This window comes from Apodemus sylvaticus, chromosome 12, assembly GCF_947179515.1.
Source record: "Apodemus sylvaticus chromosome 12, mApoSyl1.1, whole genome shotgun sequence".
NCBI classification, from domain to species: Eukaryota; Metazoa; Chordata; class Mammalia; order Rodentia; family Muridae; genus Apodemus; species Apodemus sylvaticus.
In genome coordinates, this window is record NC_067483.1 from 45,062,847 (window position 1) to 45,088,347 (window position 25,501).

At 38.4% G+C, this 25,501-nt stretch overlaps 1 protein-coding gene across 2 annotated transcripts in view; it reads right to left on the reverse strand.

Annotated features, from left to right (window-relative positions):
- Positions 1-14,048: 14,048 nt before the first annotated feature.
- Nek7 (NIMA related kinase 7) overlaps positions 14,049-25,501 on the reverse strand; it is a 128,275-nt gene continuing 116,822 nt past the window's right edge. For both annotated transcript variants that reach the window (XM_052200222.1, XM_052200224.1), the window contains exon 10: positions 14,049-17,256. In XM_052200222.1, the coding sequence (XP_052056182.1) occupies positions 17,146-17,256 (111 nt within the window). In that variant the 3' untranslated portion in view covers positions 14,049-17,145. The remainder of the gene's footprint in view (positions 17,257-25,501) is intronic.

Below are 25,501 nucleotides of genomic sequence, written 5' to 3' on the forward strand. Positions count from 1 at the left end.
AGGCTAATCATAAATAATACGCTACTTTGTAAAAGTTGGCAAAAACTCAACAGTGAACACATGTTGTGTCAATGACTATGTGAACTATATGTTCATATTGACTAATCTCATTCCTCATTACTAGTCTTTTTATGTTGTGTATGCTTGATTAAAATTAGTAAATTAGATGGACTCTATAATTTTATAACTTAATGTGATTTCCCTAATTCATTAGCATATATTTTTATAAGAATCCCCAATTATACTTTATATTTCTTTGATATTACTTGTAACATCTCCTTTTCATCATGATATTGTTCTTTACTTTTGTTGATTTATACATATTCATTATACATATTAATATCATTCATGGTATTATTTCCATATATAAATGAAGCACCCTGATCACATACAGGGACTCTCAATTTTTCTCGTTGTTGCGTACTTTTCACACCTTATAATAATCAGTTATTACCAGTCTGCTATCATGCCATTTCTTTTTGTTTTAGTTCCTAAAACCGAGAGCATATAATAGTCAATTTTTTATTCCTGCTAATTTCACTTAATGAAATGCAGCTATTCTGCTATCAATAACAAGAAACTATTCTTTCTAGGCCTGAATCCTTCTCCTTTGTGATCTACATGAAATGCTATTTTTCCATTCTTGTGATCTGATTACTCATCTACACTAGTGAATAGTGATGTGCAAATGACTAAGTCTTTGGTTTGATGACCTTATTTCTTTTTTAAAATTATTTTATTTATTTACATTCCAACCATTACCCCCCTTCCTGTCCCCCTCCCCAAATTCCTCATCCCATTCCACCTCCCCCTTACCTCTGAGAGGCTGTGCCCCCTGCACCAGCTCTCCCTGTTGTCTGGGATCTCAAGTCTCTTCAAGGATTTAGGACATCTTCTTCCACCAAAGAATGTCCAGGTATAGGATATTTGGATAATGTTGTGAACCTCCTTTTAAATTTGGGGTAGGGGTGGGGGGGAGGGACTCTCTTTCTGGTCTCCATAGAAACTATGTTAATTTAGATGCCCAATAATATATAAAACTATCTTTCCTTCACATCTCCTCCAGGTATGTCTGGAGTCGGTGTTCAGATCAGACGTTCAGTGTGTGATGATGTGCTTCCTTAGTACAGTTTTGGTCTTTACATATCTGATTTCAAAATTATACTGGCCATCATTTCACAGCTTATTTAACTTTAGTGTTTTTTTTTTCAGTACCAGCTGGCATGCTTTTGGATGTTTGAGAATCTTCCTGACTGTTTTTGATGTTAGTGATGCTCATTTCAAAGGTTTGTTTTCATTGTTTTGGTGTGGCAGGGTATGTCCATACAAGGGTAGGTACCTGTGGACACATTAGATGCCCTGAAGATGGAGTTGCAGTTGGTTGTGAGCTTGGCTGATAATGGGTTCTGGGAACTGAACTTGGGTCCTCTGCAGGAGCAGGATGAGCTCTTACCCACTGAGTTAATCCCTCCAGCTGTCTCCTCTAATTTATAGTACTTTTATAACAGGTGACACTTCCTTTTTCTACATATAGACTCCTGTACATTTTTGGCAGGTTGTTGTTTTTAATATATAATAATCATTTTAGGTACTGAAGAGATGCCTTAGCAATTAGGAGTACTTTCGAATGCTCTTGCACATGGAAGAAGACCTGAGTTCAGTTTCCAGCGCCAACACCCAAGAGGTGAAGCTCAAAACTACCTGCAGCTGCAGCCTCAGGGAATCTGACCCCTCTGGTCTCTGAGCACTCTCAAACGTGCACATACCAACATATTGACATGCACATACATAATTGAATTGAAAATAAATCTTAAATAGCCATCCAAATTATGATAACGTGTTATCTCACTGTGCTCTTGAATTATATTTCCTCGCTAGTTAATTGTATTAAGCAGTTTTTTAATAAAATTAACATTAGTGTTCATTGTTTTTGAGGAGCATCAATCTAGATTACATTCTGCTTTTTCTATGAGGATTTCTTGTGCTTATATGTTTGAAGTATGTAACATATTTGGATATTAACACTCATTTCAAGTCAAGAGTTGGCAAATATGTATATTTATTCTGGAGACTTTTTTCCTTACTTGGATTATTGTTTCCTTTTATATATTCCTATTTTTTCTGTTTTCTTAAAACGATTACCCTTATTTTGACAATTTCATGTGTGCATACAATATGTTGTGATTATATTCATCCTCATTACTCTTTTATCCCCATATAACTCCTGCTTTCTCCTTCCTAACTAGTCTCTCTCCTTTCAAGTTTGTGTGTGTGTGTGTGTGTGTGTGTATGTGTGTGTGTGGGTGTGTGTGTGTGTGTGTGTGTGTGTATACACATGAAGATCCTGTGCAGGTTCCCTATTGTATAGCAGTGTCTTCTGAGCATAAAGCCTTCCATCTTGGAGAGAAATTTAAGATATGATGCTAAAAGGAAAGCAAAATAACAGGGTATTTTAGGACAAATGTTTACAAGGAGGCAAAAGAACAGGAAATTCTAGGGATGAGGCACTCCAGCCAGCCAGAAAGTCCATTAGGATAGGAAGCAAACAACTCAAAATAATATTAGGAAGTCCCTGAAATTGATCAGACTCACTAGTCCCTCCCTACTGCTTAAAAGCAGGAATATTTTGGAGATATATCCTTTAATACTGGACTCCAAGAAAACTGGGCATGACACTTCTGGAGGACCCTCCTATACTACTCCTGGGCATATACCCAGAGGATTCCCTGGCATGCAATAAGGATACATGTGCCACTATGTTCATAGCAGCCTTATTTATAATAGCCAGAAGCCAGAAAGAACCCAGATGTCCCTCAGTGGAGGAATGAATACAGAAAATGTGGTATATTTACACAATGGAATACTATTCAGCAATTAAAAACAATGAATTAATGAAATTCTTAGGCAAATGGTTGGAACTGGAAAATATCATCCTAAGTGAGGTAACCCAATCACAAAAGAACATACATGGAATGCAGTCACTGTTAAGTGGATATTAGCCCAGAAGCTCTGAATACCCAAGACACAACTCACATATCAAATCATTCCCAAGAAGATGGAAGGAAAGGGTCCTGGAAAGACTTGATGCAGCATTGTAGGGGATTACCAGGACAGAGGATTGGGAGGGGGTTGATTGGGGAACTGGTGGAGGGAAGAGGGCTAATGGGTCTTATGGGGAGGGGGGAACTGGGAAAGGGAAAATCATTTGAAATGTAAACAAAGAATATAGAAAAAAAAAGACTGCATTTGGATTGATTGTGGTTTTCTGTTGTGGTCTTTGTTACAAAGAGAAGTTTCCTTGATGAAGGGTGAAGACTATCCTTATCTGTGGGTATAAGGAGCAGATATTTATAGGTTGTTGTTAGGAATTATGCTGGCTTAGTAAATTAGTGGTTGTAGAGTCTCCTCCACTGTAACTTCACTACCACTGAGTAGTAAGGTAGATTTCTAGTAGAAACTAGGTTTTCAATATCCATCATGTTTTCCCTCTTGGTCTTTAGTCCAATGAGAGAGATGTTGGTTAGAGCCAAGGTATGGATGCTACCACTTAACCTTTAGAGTTATCATGCCATATTGATCATTGATGTGGTTAACAGGCATCATAGCTAAGCAGAAATATTGGTTGCCTCTGTTTGAATCTTGCATGATACCTTCTGGTACCAGAGAGGGGAGATTTCAGGTCTGTTCCAGCTAAGGGGTCTTTGGGCCCTGTGTCTGAAATGCATGGTATCTTCAGTAATTAATTTCTCCTCTGGGGGTTAACCAAGGGCTACAGAAATAGGCTATATTTGAGAGTCTCTTGGACAGCCCTGTCCAACAACTCAAAAGAGGGCTTCTCATATCAGGTATTGTGGGTTTTGTTGACTCTTGATGGGTGCACCATCTGTCTCATGATGAAAAATGTTAATTAAAACTTTAATGTATTATACATACATTGAATACATTATAGGGTTTTACATAAATACTTGTTTAATTCCTTGTGACTTTCCCACACATCATTCTTGTTATTTTACATGGCTTCTTCCTCCTACTCTCTTTACCTCCCTTCCATTCCTTCCCCTAAAGAGCTCAGCCTTTCCCGTTTTTCCTGTGAGACCACCTATGTCCCAGTATTCCCTTTCACTGTCCTGCTATTCCCTTTTACCCTCCCTCTGTTTCTCAGACTTTTACCTTCCTCCCCATCCCTAAGGAACCTCCCATTTCCCTGATCAGATAGCTGTGTCTTGCTATTACCCTTCCTATTGTTCATCACTGCTCACTCCTCTCCTAGTAATATATCCATTTTACTTTCTTGGTTTCTTTAGTTACTACAAGTTATTTACTCTCATCTGAGGATTGGGGGCTAGGAGCCTCCAATAGAGAGAGCAGGCTACATCTGTCTTTCTGGGAAGGGAGTCTCTCACTCACTATGACTTTTATCTAGCTGCATTCATTTACCTGCAATGTTCGGGATTTCATTTTTCTTTATGGCTCAATAGTGTGTGTGTGTGTGTGTGTGTGTGTGTGTGTGTGTGTGTGTGTTACTATCATATACTATTTATATATATGAAATAGGATGCTGAGTCATTTTTATATATGCCAAGGACATATATGGTAGGTTTATTTACACATTTTTGAGAATTCTCCACATTGATTTCTATAGTTGCTGGATCAATTTGCAATCCCTCCAATAGTGAAAGAGGATTCTGTTTTCCCACATCCCCTCCTGAACTTGTTGTCAGTTGTTTCATTAATCTTTGTCATTCAGACTGTAGATAGGTGAAATCTCTGTGTTTATTGATTAATGGTTGACTGATTGATTGACTGACTGCTAGATTTGATTAGATTTCAAAGTTTCCTATTAGCCAAGGATGATAAACATTTTTTTTGTTGTTTTTGGTGATATTTCTTAGTCACCTTTTCTTCTTTTGAGACCTCTCTATTCAGGTCACAGGCCATTTTTTGAATGGGGCATCTGTATTTTGACTCTTAAGTTTTTGAGTTATTCTTGTTGTCATCTTGGTCTAACCCTCCATTAGAAGTATGGTTATCAGAGTCTCTCCCATTCCATTTGCTGGTTCTTTACCTGGTTGTTCTTGTACTTTTTAGTTTAGTTCCACTTGGTTAATTGTTGGCCTTAACTCCTGGGCATATGAAGTCCTATTCAGGAAGTGTTTTCCACATTATAAGCTGTAGAGTACTGTCTATGTCTTCTCTTGGGAGTTTCAGAGTTACAGGCTTAGGTCTTTGATCCACTTAGAGTTAGTTTTTGTGCAAGGTCATAGATAGGGGTCTAAATTCATTGTTCTGCATGAGAACATCCAGTTTTCTCAGTACCATTTCTTGAAGATACTTTCTTTTATCCAGGTTATGCTTTGGTATCTTTGTCAAATATTAAGTGACTGAAGTTACACATGCTCATGTTTGGATCTTCAATTTTATTCCATTGGCTTAAATGTGTGTGTCGTACTAATACCATATTGTTTTATTATTATTATTATTATTATTATTATTATTATTATTATTATTACTATGGTTCTGGAATATATCTTAAGATCTAAAACTGAAATCCTTCCGGCATTCTTCTTTCTTTCTTTCTTTCTTTCTTTCTTTCTTTCTTTTTTTCTTTCTTTCTTTCTTTCTTTCTTTCTTTCTTTCTTTCTTTCTTTCTTTCCTTCCTTCTTCTTCTTCTTCTTCTTCTTCTTCTTCTTCTTCTTCTTCTTCTTCTTCTTCTTCTTCTTCTTCTTCTTCTTCTTCTTCTTGGCTATTTTTTGTTTTTGGAGTTCCATAATAATTTTAAGATTTTTCTATTTCTGCAAAGAGTGAGACAGAATTTGACCAGGATTGCTGATTCTATAAATAGACTTTGGTAGTCTATTTCACATTATCATTTTCACAGTGTTAATTCTCCCAATCCACTGGCATGGGATGTTTCTTCATTGTATAGTCTCCATCTCTTTATTCAAAGGTTTAAAGTTTTGATTCTAGAGCTCCTTCACTTCTTCAGGTTTATTCCTAAATATTTTATTTTTTTATTTGAGGCTATTGTAAAGGGACTGTGTCCATAATCTTTCTCTGTATATTTTTTGTTGATGTATTTTTTAAAAAGTTATTGATATCCACAAGTTGATTATGATCCTGCCCTATTGCTGAGTTTATCTTTTCTATATGTTTTCTGGTAGAATTTTGGGATCTCTAGGTGTTACTCTCATATCATCTGGAAATAAGGATAGTTTGATGACTTAGTTCCCTGTTGGAATCCCTTCAGTTTCCTTCTCTTGCCTTATTGCTCCAGCTAGTACTTTGAGAGCAATGTCAAAAAGGAGTGCGGAGATTGCATATCCCTGTGTCATTCCTGACATAATGGCATTGCTGGAAGCTTTTCTCCATTTAGGATTATGCTGGTTGTGATTTTCTTGTATTGTGCTGACTTATATTCCCTCTGGCAGTACAGTCGCTCAACCATTATCATGAAGCCACGTTAGAGGTTGTCAAAGGCTATTTTTCTGCATGTGGTTTATTATATTTATTGTCTTGCACCTTTAAACCACCCCTGCACTTCAGGAACAAAGCCAACTTTGTCATGGTGCATAATCTTTTTGATGCATGTCTATATTCTGTTTGCAAGAATTTTATTATTTTTGAGTCTGTATTCATCATAGATATTGGTGTGTAATTTTCTTTTGTTGTGTGTCATTAACTGGTTTTGGTACTAGTTGGGTACCGATCCTGGTAAGCAGGTCCTGCTCCATTAGTGAATGCATTTTTAAGATTTCCATTTGCTCCAGATCCATGTAATAATTTTGAGAACACTTGATACTGGGCCATGCTGCAATGTTGGAAAAATCCAGGGAAAATTACCCATTCCTGTACTTTTCCATGGAGATGTTTTTATGCTGTATGAGTCTTGTTCATTGGACTATATACTCTTTTAGTTCAAAATATCTAGTTGACATAATTTCAAAAAAACCTGATAGTTTATCCAGTTTATCAATTTGTTCTTTATAGCCTTCCCCTTGTCTGTCATCCTTTGTATTTTTATGATATTAAATTCAATGTGTTTTCAATATTAATTCATCTTTGACTTCTATATTATTGGTTAGTTTTGCTAAATATTTTATAGTTTTAATTTTTTATCACATTTACTTATTTTACACACTGGGCAGAGTGGGAAAGTACACACCAGCCACAGTATATGTTTATAGGTCAGAAGACAAACTGTGGGAGTCCTGTCTTTCTTTCCTTCATGTAGAGTCTGAAGATTTTATCTCAGTCCATCATGTTTGGTGGCATGCCCTTGACCTTCTAACTTGTCTTCCTGGACCAAGATTTAATCATTTTCAAAGACCCCCCTCTGCAGGAATTGTTTTCTTTTACCCAGCTTCCATTTATTTTCTCTCTGATACTTGCTCTTTCTTTCCTTCAATAAATTATGTGTTTAGTTTTTTCTCTCCCTCACTCTCCCTCTCTGTGTGCACCTATGCATGTGCATGTATATGCATGTGTGTATATGCCCGTGGTGCGTTGTGGAAGTCAAAAGACAAGCTCTGTTTCAGTCAGTGCTGGCCTTTAACAATGTTTGAGGAAAGGTCTCATGGGCTTGGCTTCAGATTGGATGGCCTGAAAGCTTCAGGGGATGCTCCTTTTCCACTCCCATCTTACCATATCCATGCTGGGGTTACAGACTGGCTGCTCTATCTGGCTCCTGTATTTACATGGGTTCTGGAGGTCTGAGCACCTCAAGCTCATGTGCCAAGTGCATTATCTACTGAGCCATCTCTTTAGCGCTATTATATCTTTATGATGATGTATGAGAAAATACAATTTTTATTGTAAGTGAATGCATTTTGTAGAGATTGGCACTAGTTGTTATAAATACTTCTCCTATAGAGGCATTCTGTTAGGTTCCACTTTTGGCTTGTTACTTTTCCATTCTCATGTGGTTTCAATGTTTACATTTGCCTTCGCCTTCTTCAGTGACACAGTTCTTTCAATATCGTGTAACTCAATCTCTACACATTTGTGTCATTTCCTAAACTTTTAGTTCTTACTGATTTCTAATTTCATCATTTATGCTATACTCCTCTGATTATGCTCCAATGATAATTTGTAGCTTGTATTTGTAGGCTAGAATGTTTAGTAGATGTCTGCTAGGTACATAAGGTAATCAAACTGTTCCCATGTTATTTGATCTGCATGAACTGTCCATGCATGAACTGTCCATTGTTGAAAGGTGGGTATCACCCCACTTCTATTGCAATGGAGCCCATGTCTCCTGTTAGATCTAATAGTACTTGTTTTATTGCATTTGATTTTCTGCCATTAGTTGCATGCAGACTTACAGTTATATCATCTTGCTAAATCAATTGCACAATCATTCCATAGTAGCCTTGTTTTCCTCTAGTTTGCAGTTTCTGTGGGTCCTGTAGTTCCAGTCAATTTTGTGCAATAAAATACTTAATGGGAATATCACACTCAGTCTGTTTTTTTTTCTTCTAAAGTGAATTTCTGGTTGACAGCATATTATTGGGTGTTGGAGTTTTGTTTGTTAATTGGTTGTAATTTCAGACAGCTAGTTTATACTTTTAAATTGGAGAATTTAATAGATTACATTCAATGTATTCTCTTCCTCCCCCTTCCTCACCATCATCATCGTCATCATGATCAGCATTGTCATCATTATTATCACCATGGTCACCATCATCATCACCATAGTCACCATCAACATTTTTAGTGGTGCTGAAGATTGGATCCAATCTTCTTTTTTGTACTTTGGATACAAAGACAATACTTTTATAACCAAGCTGTGAGGTGGAAATTTCTGGTTGCGTCATATGATACAGACTCATAGTGATGCTTTGCTGAGGCAAGTAAGACTCAATGGACAGTGACAAGGCGCTTGCATAGCTAGCCTTGTAACATATCATTAGTATTGCATCTTCACTTTGTTGAGAAAGGCATGACAGAGAACTTCCCTTTGGTCACTCCGGTTGACTTGTGCAGATTCTGTGGAGGCATGGCTATTTCTGCTGGAACATGTTGTGGCCACTGCTCCTGATTGGTGTTGGGTATCCTGATACTACTGAACTGGACTGCTGGAATTACTCTCAAAGAACTACTTCTAAACTGGAGTACATCCCCTTGTCTTATTTACCATTTTTTCTCTCCTACCTTTGGATAGCAGGGCTGGAAGTGGGGTTGAAGCATTTGAGAACCTTTCTTAAATTAGATTTTGAAAAAAATCTAAGCCTACAGAGCTACATTCTGAGTCTTCCAAGTTATTGCTGACAGGTAAAGACACCTCTGAGGTTTATTTTCTGTTTATTTTGAATAATCTTAATCTTTGCTTTCTTTATCTTTATAATTTGATGCTACAATGTTTATTTTCTGCTTTGCTTTTGTCTATTCTGCTAGTGGGAAATTATTTTATAATGCAATGGTCTTCTTTCACATCTGAATATAGAAGTCTCTTAAAACCATTTAATAAATCTAAGCTCAGGGTCATGAACTCTCTCTGGTTTTGCTGATCTTGCCATGCGTCTATTTCTCTGCCAGCTTTTGTAGGTTAGCTTTGCTGGGTATCACGATCTTGGTTTCTTGGCTCAAAATTCTTTCAGGACATGGAAAATAACATTCCAGTCTCTCCAGGTCTATAGAGTTCTGCTGAGAAACTTTTCTGCTAGTCTGAAAAGATGCTCTTAAATGTGACCTGCTGCTCTTTTGCACCATATTTACAGCTTTTACTTTGTTTTATCCTTTTCACAGTGAAGTTTTTTTTTTTTTTTCCTGTTCATGTCTGTTTATAAGTGTCCTCAGTCTGGCTACCTAGATCTTTCCCAAGTGTTTCCTATTATACCATTAAATAGCTATTCTGTTTTGGCTCACAGTCTGAGGTTGCATAGTCCATCCTAGTGTGGAGGTTATAGTGGCAGAACAGAAGATGACTGAGCATATCCCATCTGCTGTCAGGAAGCACAAAGAAAACAGGAAATCAGTCTGGGCTATAAAACCACAAAGCCCAGCCCAATGACCTCCCTCTTGCAGTGCCCCACCTCCTTAGAGGTTCTACAAACCTCCACAACAGCACTAGTAGCTGGGGTCTGTGTTCAAACAAAAGACTATAGGGGGCACTCCATATTCTGACTACAAAACAACAGTGTCCCAAAGTTCTTGAGTGCAATCCACTTTTAAATTTCTTCAGATCTTATCCTTTTGAGTATTTCTGTCTGGTTATTTTTTATTTCTCCCGTGTGTACTATATGATCTTCCAAGTTTCATTTTTCTCTGTTCTCTTGGATTTCATCAAGCTTTTTGGTAACTGTAGTAAATTCTTCACCAGGCACTTCACTCGGGTTTCTATTTACTCCATTATGAGAATTGCCTTTGGTAATCTGTTACCCTGATTTTTATTTTCCTTCCTATTTCTTGTGTTCCTACCTTGAGGTTTGTGCTTCTCATAAATCAGGCATATCTGACACCTTTATGTCGTAGCTTTTCCACAAAGTGACTGTCTTCAAGGCATGTTTTGACATGTCAGTTTTTCAATGGTTGTTTTGATTTTTAGCTAGACTTTGTGCTCCAGCTTTATAATTCCTTCTGTGGCTCTAAGGAGCCTGTCCAAGAAAAAGAAATCCAGTCTCTATGGGCTATACAAGATTGAGGGCACTCTTAATGGTCCATTCATGTGTAGAATGGACAGCAGTGGAGGTGTGATGGTTTGAATAGGACTGGTCCCATAGACTCAGCCATTTGAATGCTTGGCCATAGGGAGTGGAGAGAGGCGTGGCCTTGCTAGAGTAGGTGAAGCATTGGTGGAGGAAGTGTGTCACTTTACTTGATAACTATTTTTTTTAATTTTTATTTATCGAATATCATCTTCATTTACATTGCCAATGGTAAAACCTTTCCAGATTTCCCCCTCCCCAAAGACTCCCAACCCCCTGCCTCCACATATATGCCCCTCCACCCAACCCACTCCCACCTCCCTCCCTCGATTTCCCTATGTTGGAGCATCTATTGAGCCTTCACCAGACCAAAGACCACTCCTCCCACTGATGCCCAACAAGGTCTTCCTCTGCCACATTTTTGGCCGGAACCATGTGTATCCCTTGGTTGATGGTTTAGTCCCTGGGAGTCCTGGAGTGTCTGGGTGGCCAAAATAATTGGTCTTCTCATGGGGCTGTAAACCCCTTCAGCTCCTCCAGACCACCCTCCAGATCCTCCTTTGGGGACCCCCACGCCCAGTCCAATGGCTGGCTGCTAGCATCTGCCTCTGTATTTGTAAGGCTCTGGCAGGGCCCCTCCGGAGACAACCATGGCATGCTCCTTTTGGTATACACTTCTTGTCCATAGTAGTGTGGGGTTTGGTGACTGTTTATAGGATGAATCCCCAGGTAGGGCAGTCTTTGAATGGCCTTTACTTCAGTCTCTGCTCCACACTTTGTCTCCTTTATTGCTCCTGTGAGTATTATGTTCCTTTTCTCAGAGGAACCAACACACCTTCACTTAAGTCCTTTTTCTTCTTGAGCTTCCTGTTCTGGGTGAATTGTAACTTGTTTATTTTGAGCTTTTGGGCTAATATCCACTTATTGGTGCGTGTATACCATGTGCGTTCTGTGATTGGTTTACCTCACTCAGGATGATACTTTCTAGTTCCATCCATTTGCCTGAGAATTTCATGAATTCATTGTTTTTAATAGCTGAATAGTACTCCATTGTGTATATATACCACAGTTTCTGTATCCATTCCTCTGTTGAAAGACATCTGCGTTCTTTCCAGCTTCTGGCAATAATAAATAAGGCAGCTATGAACATAGTGGAGCATGTGTCCTTATTACATGTAGGAGCATCTTCTGGGTATATGCACAGACTCACTCTCCTTCCCACCTATGGATCAAGATGAACTCTGAGCTTTGTCACCAACACCATTTCAACCTGCATGCTGCCATGCTACGGGCCATAACAGACTAAAGCTATGAAATTGTAAGCCAGCTCCAGTAAAATGTTTTCCTTTCTAAGAGTTGCCTTGGCCATGGCATCTCTTCACTGCAATGGAAACCCTATGACAGGAACTGAAGGCCAGCCTAGTCTCTTCACAGCAATAGAAACCCTAAAACACCCTCTTTTAGTACTAATTGGTTAAATAGAAAAGGTTCTCCAAATGCCTCTTGCCTGCCTCATCTTACTCAGTCTTGTGACTGTGTCAGATAAACCCAACATCTTCCCAGATATTCCTCTCCCAACCAGCTATTTCACTCCTATTTGCTCTTTAGCTGACTTCATTTCACATTTAGGTACTGACTTAAATGCCACTTCTGTCTCACTTGATCACCATCACAATGCTCATCATAATTGAAGTGTCCCTAGTACAGAGGAATATTTATCAAGCTCTTGGGGAGTGAGTGGAACCTTTCAATGGGTCTCACTCTTTACTATCTCCTGTATACCTCCTCTTGACCTTGCTTCTTCTCAACTTACGTAGCTATTAACTAATTTCTTTCTCAGCCATTGGTTGTGTGCTTGCCCACCTCTGTTTTTCTTTTCACATTATTTATTCTCTTTACATCTTAATCTTGCTTACCCATGCAAATGGCCGCTTTAAAGATCTTTGAATGTTTCCGACATTAAGTTCAGGGCTTCATCTTAGTCTTCAGTCTCTTCACAACCCACTGTGAATGCTTCAAAAGCTCCTTCTGGTTTAGCTCTTCATCTGTTCTTCGCATTGCTAGTCCTTATCTATTCTGATCTTACCTGTTGGCCCAAGGTGGTTGGATGGACTTGCAGCCTCATAGTGATGGGTGATAAATCCAACAGTCACCAGTATGAAGGAGGCATGGTAAGTGTTGAACCCCATAAAGAAGATAACAGAGACTTGTTTTACTGGCACTTAGGATCAAGAAGGGAGAATGAGTAAGTCTCACATAGAATCATTTGGCTACTGTTAAGGTAGAAAACACTGTCATCTGGCTACTCCCAGAAAAAGAACACCGGAAAGTCAGCTGAGGAAGAATACTTGGAATTTTCTTGTAGAAAAAACAAATAGATGAACAGAAGTTCTACTGGAAAGAATAGATGAGGGCATTTGAAAAATGAGGTCATAGGAACAGGGATAGAGAGAAGAGATGGAGCTAAAGTCCAAGAAGACAACACATGGATTCCTTCTTCAGCCATGTATTACATGTGGCCACATTTATGGAGCAATTGGATGATATGCTATACCACACAAGGTCCTGCACATGGTGAATTCATCTGGTTAGATATTTATATCCCAATTTTACACAGAAAGTAGAGCCTAGAAAAATGAGGAATTTATCTACAGTGTGTTTGTGGCAAGAATGGCTTCCTATGCATCACAACATTCACATGGAAAATAATTTATTTGAATCCCAAGCTACAAGATCCTAACTCTAAATGTACAAGTGCAGGCATTCCCATTCTCAGAAGGCAGTCATGTTATCTGTTTTAAAGAACACCATGAAGTTCTTTTGATAATTTGAGGGACTTCTGAAATGATTTCCTACTAAAAAAAAAAAAAAGAAGAAAAAAGAAAAAACAAAAACAAAAAACAACTTCACTAATGTGTGATACCTCAGCTGTATCTATTAAGACTTTGAAACATGTATGCCTGCAACTGACTTTCCCAATGAATACATACACTTTTAAAAATAGAATTTACAACTAGCACTAAATATTATAATTTGGTAAAGATGACTTCTACTAGCTATTATTCCATTACTCACATACTGAAACCAAAGCTTCTTTAATACAAGTCATGGGCTGTACAGTTAGCCAGTTAACAACTAACTTGTGAAATCTAATTTACCCTCCCAAGCTCTTCTGTTCTCCAGTAGGCAGGCAGGGCAGTGATCCTCACTTAAGAGACTAGTAAATGTATCCATTCTCTTGAGATTCTGGTAGCAGCCCACTGCAGCGATGGGGAATGGAAATTCTTGACTCGGGTTTTAAATTATAAAGGTTCAAAGCACAAAAATGCATATCCCTTTCTTAAGGTTTAGATGCCTTTTATTCAATGACAGAAAGGGAGACACTGAAGAGACTAGTGAGCCATGTTTCATGATATAATGCACATTCAACACCAAACCATAAAACCCCAAAGCCCCAAGAGAGGTTGATGCGTCACTGCTTAGCTTCCTTCAAGATAGCAAAGTGCTGGAACTGTATAGGAACTACTTCTGTAGGTTCAGTGCCAAGCACAGCAATGGTAGATTTGGAGAGGTGAGAGGGAGAGACCCTGACAGATGCTCAAACTTACAGTACTCATCTTTTATTTTTATATATTTATATTAAGATACTGTACAGTTTTGAAGCTAATAACAGGATCTTTTGCATGTATATTTAAAGCATAACAAAATAAAAAGTATTTCACAAAAGAAATTCATATTACAGTACTATGGGAATTGGAGGCGAAGAGTGCGCATTTGTGGGTTATGAACATACATTCAATTTAAAAGAATAAACATTTGTGAGAATAACAGCTTCTTGGTTATAATAAATACAGGAAAAGTTAAGAGCAACACCTGGAGTAGATGGATACAAGACGGGTGTTTTGTAATGGGCACACTAAGGAATGGTAGAGTGCCCGTGATATGGTGGTGGCATCTTGCTAACTTTACAATCATTGGTCATTCTTGAGCACTGCAGGTAGGGTACCCTTCATTCGCCATCCACACCATAGCATACCAACCAACTTTACTGCAATACTCTCCCCTGGGTAACTAGTACCAATGTCTAAATAAGGTTTCGAAGCAGCCGTACCTTTAATTTGACCTGTTACTCAAATCACTTCCAATATTTAACTTCATATAAAATGTACTCATAAAACAGAAACATAAAGAGAATATTTTATAGGTGATTGTTATAAGATTAGAACTTCTAATCAATTTCATAATCACTTGCAATTATCACATTGCATTTGTTTTTACACAATGGATTCTTTCTGGTGGGGGGGGCTGGATATGAACACATGTAATTAAAGTATTTGAAAGAGTTTCCTCTTGTATAAAATGACAGTGACCATCCCTGATGATTAACTCTCCCACTCTTTTTTTCTTCTTCTTCTTCTTGTTGTTTAGAAGACAAATTCATAAAGCAAAGTCACTACAAGGGAATAACCCTTGTATTTTCATTTAGTTTTGGTTTTATGAGACAGAAGGTTTCTCTGTGTAGCCCTGACTGTCCTGGAACTCACTCTATAGAACAGGCTTTCCTGGAACTCATAGAGATCCACCTGCCTCTGCCCAAGTGCTGAGATTAAAGGTGTTATCCTTTAATTACCACCAGGGCCAGGCAGTGATTTTAAAGATGGAAAGAAAACAACTCTTGCAGGCAGGGGATATTTCATCTCAGTCAGTCCTGTGACATTACAATGGAAATAACACAACACAAATGGCCACCAGAATCAGCTTTCTTCACAGCTATGGGTAAATGCTATGAGCCACTAAGGTCTGGGATGCAACCCAGTTCAGCTTTCAAGACAAAACAACAACCAGATATCCTTTGTCTAAGACAGCATACATAGTGAATTAAAAGACATTATTTTGAAAATTTACAAATTACTTGAAAATCACTATAGAAAGAATACTCGTGAGAAAACAAACCCAGGAGCTCTATCAGGCCAAGTATAGCCCAGAAGTCAGGGCTGCCCGGACCGACCGACGGGCCAGCCGGCAGGATAAGTCTTCCCAATGCTCTGCCATGGCACACGGGGTTCTTCAACAGCCACTACCACTCTGTTCTCTGGCTCCACAATTCTTTGAAGAAATTGGTTGGTATTAAGATGAAGACATCCAGGAAAAACAAGCTTTCACCTCAAGGATTCCTAAATATTTCTCCTTTTTTCCCCCTCCTTAACTAAAATGTCTGTCATCTTCATACGCAAATACGGCACTTCACTCCAAAGCGTCACCACAGAAATGCCACTCGTAACAGCTCTGTCTTCAGGAAGGGCCAGTCTTCATGTAGTTAAACGTACTCTAAAACTATAACCTGTCAAACAAAACATCCACAGGCACATTTTAACACACACCTTTTCTTTCTAACAAGATAAGACAGATGCACCTAGCATGGCCCAAATGTTTTTTTAAAAAAAGTTTCAATCTAAGAAAAGTGTTGGCATATCAAATATCTTTTAAAAAGGGAATTCGTTCTCAGAAAATCTGAACCATTTAATGGATAAAATGCACACACAATATAAATAAGAAAGCAACTTGAATAAAAAAAATTCCAAAGGGGAACTGATCAAAACTTCAATTCAATATATGAATAAAAATATATGCTTACATTACAGTGTATAGTTATGAGTTAAGTGTATTTAGATTTGTAAAGAAAATGAACTATAGTTACTGCAATATTATTCCAAGAATATTCTTCAAATGTACAATAAAAAACAGAGCCTTGAGCAATGTGCATGCTAAAAATGACTATCACACCAGGCAAACGAGTCCTTAACCACTTTTTAAAATGGGTTCATTTATACCATTTAAACACAAAAGAGGCTTCCAAAGGCACTGAAACACAAGACTTTCAGTGGTCAACTCACACTTTGCCCTCTATGTTTTCACATTTAATAGTTGCATTTTGAATGTATAAACTAAAAATTTTAAATCTTTCTCAAAAAGTTTGTCTCCATGTATTATAAGAATTATATCTGAAGACTAATGCTAAGAACTAAAACATGTACTTCAAACTTAAAAAAAACCCAAAAAACAAAAAAACAAGAGAAGTTCACAATTATGTCCACTACAATGTCCAAGAAGTGACTTAAAAGCAAACAGGTCAAATGCTCAGGTCCTTCGCCAGGTTCTGCATCCCTCTGGACGTGTGCCTGTGTGTGCTTCACCATCTGACTGACTGACTCTAAACCCAACCTATCAGCAGAAACTCTATAAACAATTCTCAAACCTTACGCCATTAAAAACTCTTGTTGTGCTTGCATTCCTGATGCAATCTGAGCATTCCAAAGTGGTGGATTGGGAAGGTGATTAAGGCTGGTAGAAAAAATGAAGCTCATATGAAAACTGGTTAAGGATTCAAAGCGCATTAGCTCTGGGATAGTAATCTTAACACCCAGACATAAGCAGGGAGGTATAGTTTGCACAAGAACACTTTTAAATGATTTTGGCTGCCGTCCTCAGGATCTTGTAGAGTTTAGCTGCTTGCAGTACATGCATGCATCCTCTTTGCCACGTCATAAACATAGGCGATGTCTGGCCGCTTCTCTGGATCCGGGTTGATGCATATATTAACTAACTGTCGTAGCTGAAAACAAAACAAAGCAAAAGTTAAAACCGGCCTCTTTAATTGTGAACAGCGTAATCTTGAAGAGTGCTAACTATTCTAGCTATAGAAGGCTTCTAGTTAACTTAGATATGCACACTGTACCTGATCTAGAATTTAATAATTAGCTTTGGCAAGTGCAAGTTTTCCATATAAGCTGTGAGAGTACATGCCAATCAGGTTTATTAATCACAAGATATTTTGTATAGATAAAAATATGTAAAATTTTGTACTTTAGTGTTCTTCTGTCAACATGGTAAAGTATGACTATTACACTAATACATAAGTATGCAAAGTAGTATTTAAATGTTCCCTCTTTATAAAGGAGAGAGTTGAGATCTATAAACCAGGGAGAAAAAAAAATCCTCAAAGGTTAAGATAACTTCTTTTCCAGTTCTAATTGACTCAACAATTAGAACACTGAGTTTTATTCTCAATTCCAATAATCTTTGTTTGACAAATTATGTGTCTCTTTGTATCAGCATATAGCATCTTTATACAATATCATCTTGCTTGGGTCCTGTTCTCTTAGCAATAGTTTAGACATTTTGAGAATGTTCTCGCAAGCAGGTAAGCATAGCATGCGGTGAGTTATTAAATACCCGCATTTCTTCATGTCCTTCATTGTGCATGTACTGGTGAGCTCTGTGGGCAGAACCCGCTGGTACTGGTAAGGCTAACACCAGGGGGCTGTTATGGGAGGAGGAAAAGCGAGCAGAAGTCCGGCAGGCATCGTACAGGGAGCGAGCGAGCGAGCGAGGGAGGCGGCAAGCAGCCTTGCTGAAGTAACCTTGCAGTCTGTGCCTTTGAGCAAGTTTATTTCTCTACCTGTCAAAGAGTGAGGCTAGAGCTGATCATCAGAAATAACGTCCTGTTTCCAATTCATTAACTACACGTCTATCAGAATAAAATATAATGATTTAGCTTCAGCCACATTTGGAGATCATAGTGTATCATGAGGTAACATTATATTCTCTGAGAAGGCCTGACAATATCAACTTATATTCCTTTCAAAAGAACATAGAATTGCATTGAAAGCGCTTTTAATAACTTGGCAAAATGTGAGACATTTTATTATGTTGATCTAATAAAACATATGTTGCATATAACAGTCCAGGAATGTATAACACAAAAGGCTGTGGCAAGAGCTCTTAGATGGATTCTTCTGTTAAAAAACTACCAGGTGACCAAGCTGGCAGAAATTCTCTTTACAAAATGAGAAAGGAGGCAGAAAAGGTAGGTGGGAATGGTAACTAGGTTACAAAACCTCATCATAGGTCAACTGAGTTATCCGTGGGCAGAGTCACAGTTTACTTTGTAACACTGCCATGAAGCTAGCTCAGAGCTGTCCCTGTCCCTCAGAGAACTACAGAACAGGGTGCTCTCTGTAGCCAATGAACCACCAATAGCCAGCCCTGATGCACCGAAGAGAAACCAAGCAAAAGAACAGGAAGAACAGAATATCGCTGAAGACGACAGAGATACAGAGGTACTCCAAAAGGGGCAAGGAGCAGCAGCGGGGGCGGCAGTGGACAGGCAAGTAGCTCGCCACCTCATAACAGCTGTACAGGAGAAGCCTGGAGGATGTCAGAGGCCACAGCACACGAAGGCAATGCTGGACAAACAGTCCTTGCTCTGCACTCCCTTGTATATGTCCAGTCCCCACGAATATGTATATGTGACGTGTGTGTATGTGTGTGTGTGTGTGTGTATTTACTGACAGATTTATCACTGTCAGATCTATAAGATATGGAATACATAGGTCTCAAAAGACTTACTAAAGAAATTTGTTATAAAACATTTGTGTGACTTAACATATTCAATCTTCCTAACAACTCTACAGGAATACTACCAAGGCAGCCCAGTTTTAAAGCAGCAATGGTTCAATACCATAAAGGTTTTAGAAGGCAGGAGGTAGATTTGAACTGAAAGGGACTCACGCCAGGCACAGGCTTTTTAAGAACTATGTGTTACCATCATAGACAACTTCTAACTTGGCCTATAGGTTTCTCCATGACCGCCTCTGAGCAAACGTGAGATAGCCTTTCACACAGTGAAGGGAAGACTGTAGGTCATTTGTTGTTCAAAAAATTGCTAGCAATAACAGCCATTACAAGTTGGCGTTTCATCATAGCATTAGAAATTCAATGACCAAAAACAAGTTGGGGAGGAAAGTATTTGAGTGATACTTCCATACTGTAGTTCATTGAAGGAAGTCAGTCCTTCAAACAAGGCAGGGACCCAGAAGCAGAGGCTATGAGGACTGGCGCTTATTGGCTTGCTCAGTCTACTTTCTTATAAAACCTAGAACTACCAACCTAGGGATGATACCATCCACAATGGGCTGGGCCTTCGCTCTTATGGAAGAGTTTGGGGAAGGACTGTGGCCTGGAAGTGGCTAGGAACTCCACAGGAGTCAACTAACATGGACCCTTGGGGCTCTCAAAGACTGAACCACCAACCCATGAGAATATATGAGCTAGACCTAGCCCCCCTCCCCTGCAAATATGTAGCAGATTGTAGCCTAGCCTTCATATAGGTCCAGAACAACTGGAGTGTGGGCTATCCCAAAAGCTGTTGCCTGCCTGTGGGATATGTTCTTCTAGCTAGGCTGCCTTGTCAGGCCTCAGTGGGAAAGGATAGGCTTAGCCTGGCATAGACTTGATGCCGCTGAGTGGGGCGATAACCCCTGGGAGGGTGGTCAACCCTCTTATAGAAAGAGAGATGTGGGGGGGATTATAGGAGGTGGGTAGCCAGAATGTAACGTAAATATTAAAAACCTTAAACAATTAAAGTCACAATTCATAGGACAATTTGGATCAAAATGCAAACCAGTAAATTTTTCTAGGATTTTATAGAAGGCATGAGGAAACCAGAAAAGCTTTATACTAAAGTTATTCTTAAGTATTGACTCGTGTTCCTATGAATATAATGACCCAGCATGAGACATTTTTAATTGCAACTGCAGTGCTCTTTTAAAAATTGAGCCAACCATGAAACTATCAGGAACTTCCTCCAAACAAATGGTACTTGGATTCAACTTAGAGAAATCTTGTCACTAGATTACAAACTTAAACACAGTGGGCTGGAGAACATTTGCTTGACAGGTGTAAGACCGGTGATCCTTACACCAGGAAGAGTGGAGTTGAAATCTTAAGAGCCTCATTTAAAAAAACAAATCCTCATAAAAATAAAAGGTGACACTAAGCGTTCTCTCAAAGTCAGACATTAAATAAAGTCAGACATTAAGGATCAGAATAAGATGATTATATGCAAGACCTTACTCAGTGTTTGTGTGTGTGTGTGTGTGTGTGCTTTTAAGAAAAGCTACACAGATTTAGCTGTCCACTAGCTTGAAGCAATTTTTCTATTTCTGCCACCTGAGTGCTGGGATTAAAGGCACGCTCCCTTAGTGTTATCTTTTAAAAATGCTTCTCTAGCTCTATGGAAGAAAGCAAGTTATCCTGAAATTCTTTAGCAGCCACCCAATGCTTTGCAACAACAGTAACTACTACATTTTTAACCACAAAAGAAAGCGGCAAAAAAATGAAGTCAAGATTGCTACCTCTATTCTTTAAGCTTTAATTTCTAAGACCACTAGGCATTCATTTGCTTAAATGTGTGTGTTTAGCCAATACCTATCCAATTATTAACGACCAGCATCGAATTTATAACCTTGACAAAAACAAGAACAGATAATATAAGCCAAAAGCTACTTTTTTAAAACCAAAGGTTACTTTTCATCCTTCCTTTTAAGACATGCTATTATTTTTAATACAGCATGCCAAAAAGGCCTGTCCATGCAAGAGCTTTTACAAAGCTAGACAAAACTGCTACATTTATGTGCTTCTAAGATTATTTAAAGAGGAACACAGAAACATTTAAATGAGTAAAAGTTAATAAAACGAGTCTATATAATATCTGTAAAGTTATAAATGTAATGCCTTCAAATTTAGTAGGTAAACCATTAATATATTTTGATCTATGTATTTCCAAAGAAAAATCAAAGTATGCAGCCTAAAACCAGGGACATTAAAGAGAGTGTCAAGAGTCACTGTTCTCAGGGTGCTAACCCAATTACAGTTCAAGTTTAGCCACATAGGGGTAATAACAGTCAGGCTCTTTGCTTTAGGTCACTACTGCTATTCTCAATAGGACAATAAAGACTAATTCTATTGGTACTGTTTCTTTATCACCCCTATCTTAATCCCTTTGAGACCAATTATGCTATCTCAGCCTTCCAGATATGCCCAATGTCCATCTATCCAAGGACACACTTTAGCGCCCCAATGTGGATCTAATACATTAAAGGCACTGTATTTGCAGCTTTAGACATTTATACAAAATGATTAGGCACATCCAGCACGGACACCAAAGTGTCACTAATGATTGACTTAGGGGTAGGGAAAAACAGCCATCTTACACTGATGTGACATAATGTCTGTATCTTACAATCAGAAATCACTCAGCATCTTTACAAACTAAAAGTCTTACGGAAAGTTACATGGTTTTATAGGATCCCACAGGATATATGAAATATAGGGCACCGTTTTGAATTCATGTCTTAAGGAATAATAACCCAATGACACTTCTGTAACACAGGTGAAAAACAGGCATGTATACACACACACACACACACACACACGCACACACACACACACACCCTTGGATTACTCCCGGCTTACTCTTGCACAGCAACTTTTAGTGAAGGGACTATGAAATTTACTAAAACAATTTTTAAGAAGAAACATGAAATGTTCAGTTTCTGAGATAACCCCAGATCAGAATTTATATAATTGCATAGGAGTAATATTCACATTTAATATCTATACATACAATAGCACATATTTTTATCTCCCTTGAGTATGTTAATCCTAAAGATTGTAAAATCACTTGAGTAAATGCACCTTTAAAACCGTGTGCATAACAAAGATTATAATGGAATTCACTTTGGCATTATTATAAGGTTATGCTAAAAAAGACTTCCCAGCACCAATTTAAACCATCCTGGATAATTTTTACTAACAACCCTAAGTAATTCATAAAATTCTATTAGAATTGCAGAAACTAGAAACTAATGATAAATATGATTTATGAAATTCAAATGTTTCATATTACTCATAAACTTCCACTAACTTCAGAAACTTGAGAACAAGCCTCTATCTGACATTTTTATCTTGTTTTCCCATTGACATAAGTCGCACAACTTTATCAGCTCAAAACAAAGGTTACTGCAGTTACTGAAAGTTTAAAGAACTTTCCTTATAAATCTTCTGTAGGTGTATTCTGACGTTTAAAACTTAGGAATATACTTGTAAATATTAACTTAAAATTTGTCATCTCTAAGACTTTCATTTTCTTTCCCTCGGCAAACACTTGAAGAGCACGTGAGGAAGCGAGAGGTCTGATCATTCGGGCGCATGCGCAGTTATAAAGTCCCCCAGTCCTTGCTGTGTGATGGCTGAGGGGCGGTGGGCCCGGTGAGGATCCTGAGGACACAAGTGCTCTCTGAAAGGGTAAGCTCAAGGAAATCCTGGGAGGGCGAGGAGGACTGAGAAGTGAGAGGAGTCCAGAACTGCCTGTGGGGAGCATCTGGGTAGTTTCTGGGGCTCCCTGCAGCACAAGCAGGCAAACAGGGCATCTTCCTCATCCAAGGCAGGTCCCCATGTCTACTGCTGCCAACACATCAAGTTTACTTGATCTATAAAGAACAAAGTCTCCAACTTAGTTTCTTTAATAAAAATGTTGCCATATTGATAAAAGGGCAGGTTCCAAAAGTTGAAAATGTACTGGCTTTATCAAAGTCAAATAATCACACTAGATTCTCCAATAACCTATAAAATCCATAAAATCAGTTTGTTTAATAAAACATTACTACAGTTGATTGTATCACAGGAAAACTTTATTACCCTCGTACTATATTTTAAATAATCTGAAAAAATCATGATTTTTATTCACTTGTGCATGTGTGTGCGTGCACGCATGTCATAATAATGAAATCTATTTTTATATGTGGATATTCCAAGAACAAAAAAAGTAGTATTTACTGCCAGTTTTAACATGTGAGTGAAACACTAGGTTGCAGAGCTGTGCCAAACCAGAAAAGGCCAGAAAGGAAAAAGACAAGAAGCAAACACACAGTCCTATTCTCCTGAAGGCACTTCTCTAGTTTGCCAGAAAAAGAAAAAATGAAAGAAAAAGAAGAGAAGAGTACTCTGTCTTACTAAGACGACAGAAATCACAGAATGGGGTAAGAGTGAAGCAGGCTGCAGCTTAGAGATGAAATCTTGCAGCTCATCTCCTGCCAGTTCTGCGTGGATACAATCCTCAGGTCCACATTTCACAGAATAATTTTATGGGATGCGGTTCCAATGAACTGTTTTTAATACAACAAAGTTTTCTGTCTCTGAGCTGAAGGTTTGAGAACTATAAAACTGAGCAATATTTAGTTGAAAACAAGAGAGACAATAATCTGAAGAGGGATTCATGAATTCTGATTCATAAACTATAATTTGGTTTCTTCAGTTATAAAAAGCAATGACAATTTGAAATGTAAATAAATTATATCGAATAAAAAAATTAAAAAAAAAAAAAAAAAAAAAGCAATGACAAGACTTAGGAAGCCAGTCAGTTTTTCAGAATACAGCTAGGAAATATATGCTGCATCTTATTTATGTTGTAAATATAATAATCCATGAGCTGGTTCTGATGGTACAGGTCCCAACCCCAACTACGTGAGGGTTTAAGTGGGGAACCAACAGGTGAGAGGCCACTCGGGATGTGGGGTGACTTTAAACTCAGCCTATGCAACTTAGTGAGATTTCTTTGCAACTTAGTGAGATTCTTATCTCAATAGTGTTTGCCTAGCAGGCACGGGGCCCTGGGTCCAATGCCTAGTGTTACCCAAACAAAATGATCAGGCAACATCCACCACACAATGAATGTACATCTACTGTTCTAACAACAGTCTACTTTATTACAAAAAAAAACAATAATAATTTAACCATCTTTCCAAGATTTCATAGGTGTTTAATTTTTTTTTCTACTCAAAGCACTGCTATTAAGTCTGTTTTCTGGGACCAAGATTACCTCATTTTTATGTCATCTGTGAACCCTTTATTAGATGTTCAGAACTTTTTTTTTCTACTATCTAGCTATTCAAGCTATTTCTTTTTCCTGCTAGGTTTAAAGAGGCAACTGACAGAACAAATACATGATTTTGATGACCATTTCAGTGTCTCTTCAAGAAACCAAGCACAGGGATAAAGTGTGTGTCATTTAGTCTAGTGAATGCCCGAATGTTTCATAGCTGAGATGCTGATGTAAGAGAATGAGAAGAAACCCACAGAAGGAAGACAGAGAGCTACCGCCTCTCCCAGTGTGCCTGCCGTTGGGAAATCTTGTGCCTCAGTAGACAATTCTTTTGAGACATTGCTGTCATTCAATTATTACTGACTAGTTCATTAGTTTTGTTTTTAAATTTCTTCTTTTTAATACCAACTCCATTCTTCCTCATTCCCTCACTCAACTTTTAAACTCCTTCAGGCCTAGACAAGAGCAGAGCACCGGAGATGCTTGACCCGGTAGAGAGGAAGCGCATACACGGCGGAGCAGCTACCGTGGGATGTGACTGCCAAGGGAAGGTGAGGGAGAGAAGAGCCAGGGAAGGTGGAGCAGAAGGGCAGCCGGCCAAGAGGAAACAGCATCCTGTAAAACATGAAAATTCATGGACCTGCTAGCAGAACTCACACTAGCCATGACGGGAAAGAAGATGGGTCCATGAGGTCAGCCTGAACAATCTAAGGGAAGGTAACTGCTGTCAAACCAATTTTTAAGTACAGTAAGTCTTATATTACACTGTGTTTAGAAGTCTTGTAATTTTTCTTATAACTCCTATTGCTGAGGCGGACTGGCAAATAACACTACACTATGATGAAGAGTTCCTTTTAAATCCTTTATGGGCAGGAAACTGAAAAATGTATCAGTGCCTAAGTAAATCTGGAAAGCTCTCAACATACTCAGTGTTATCTGTTTTCATTTTTCTTACAGAAACCTACCATGTTAACTATTAAAGACACATGGATGGAGACTTTAGGACAAGCCCAGTGCTAAGGTCAGCACTTGCCTTCTCACAGTCCCTAGCCTCTGCCTGCCTAGCAAATACCAATGTGGACTTGGACCACTGAAGAGCCTTTGTAATAAGCACTGGAGAGGTCGCTAATGCCAT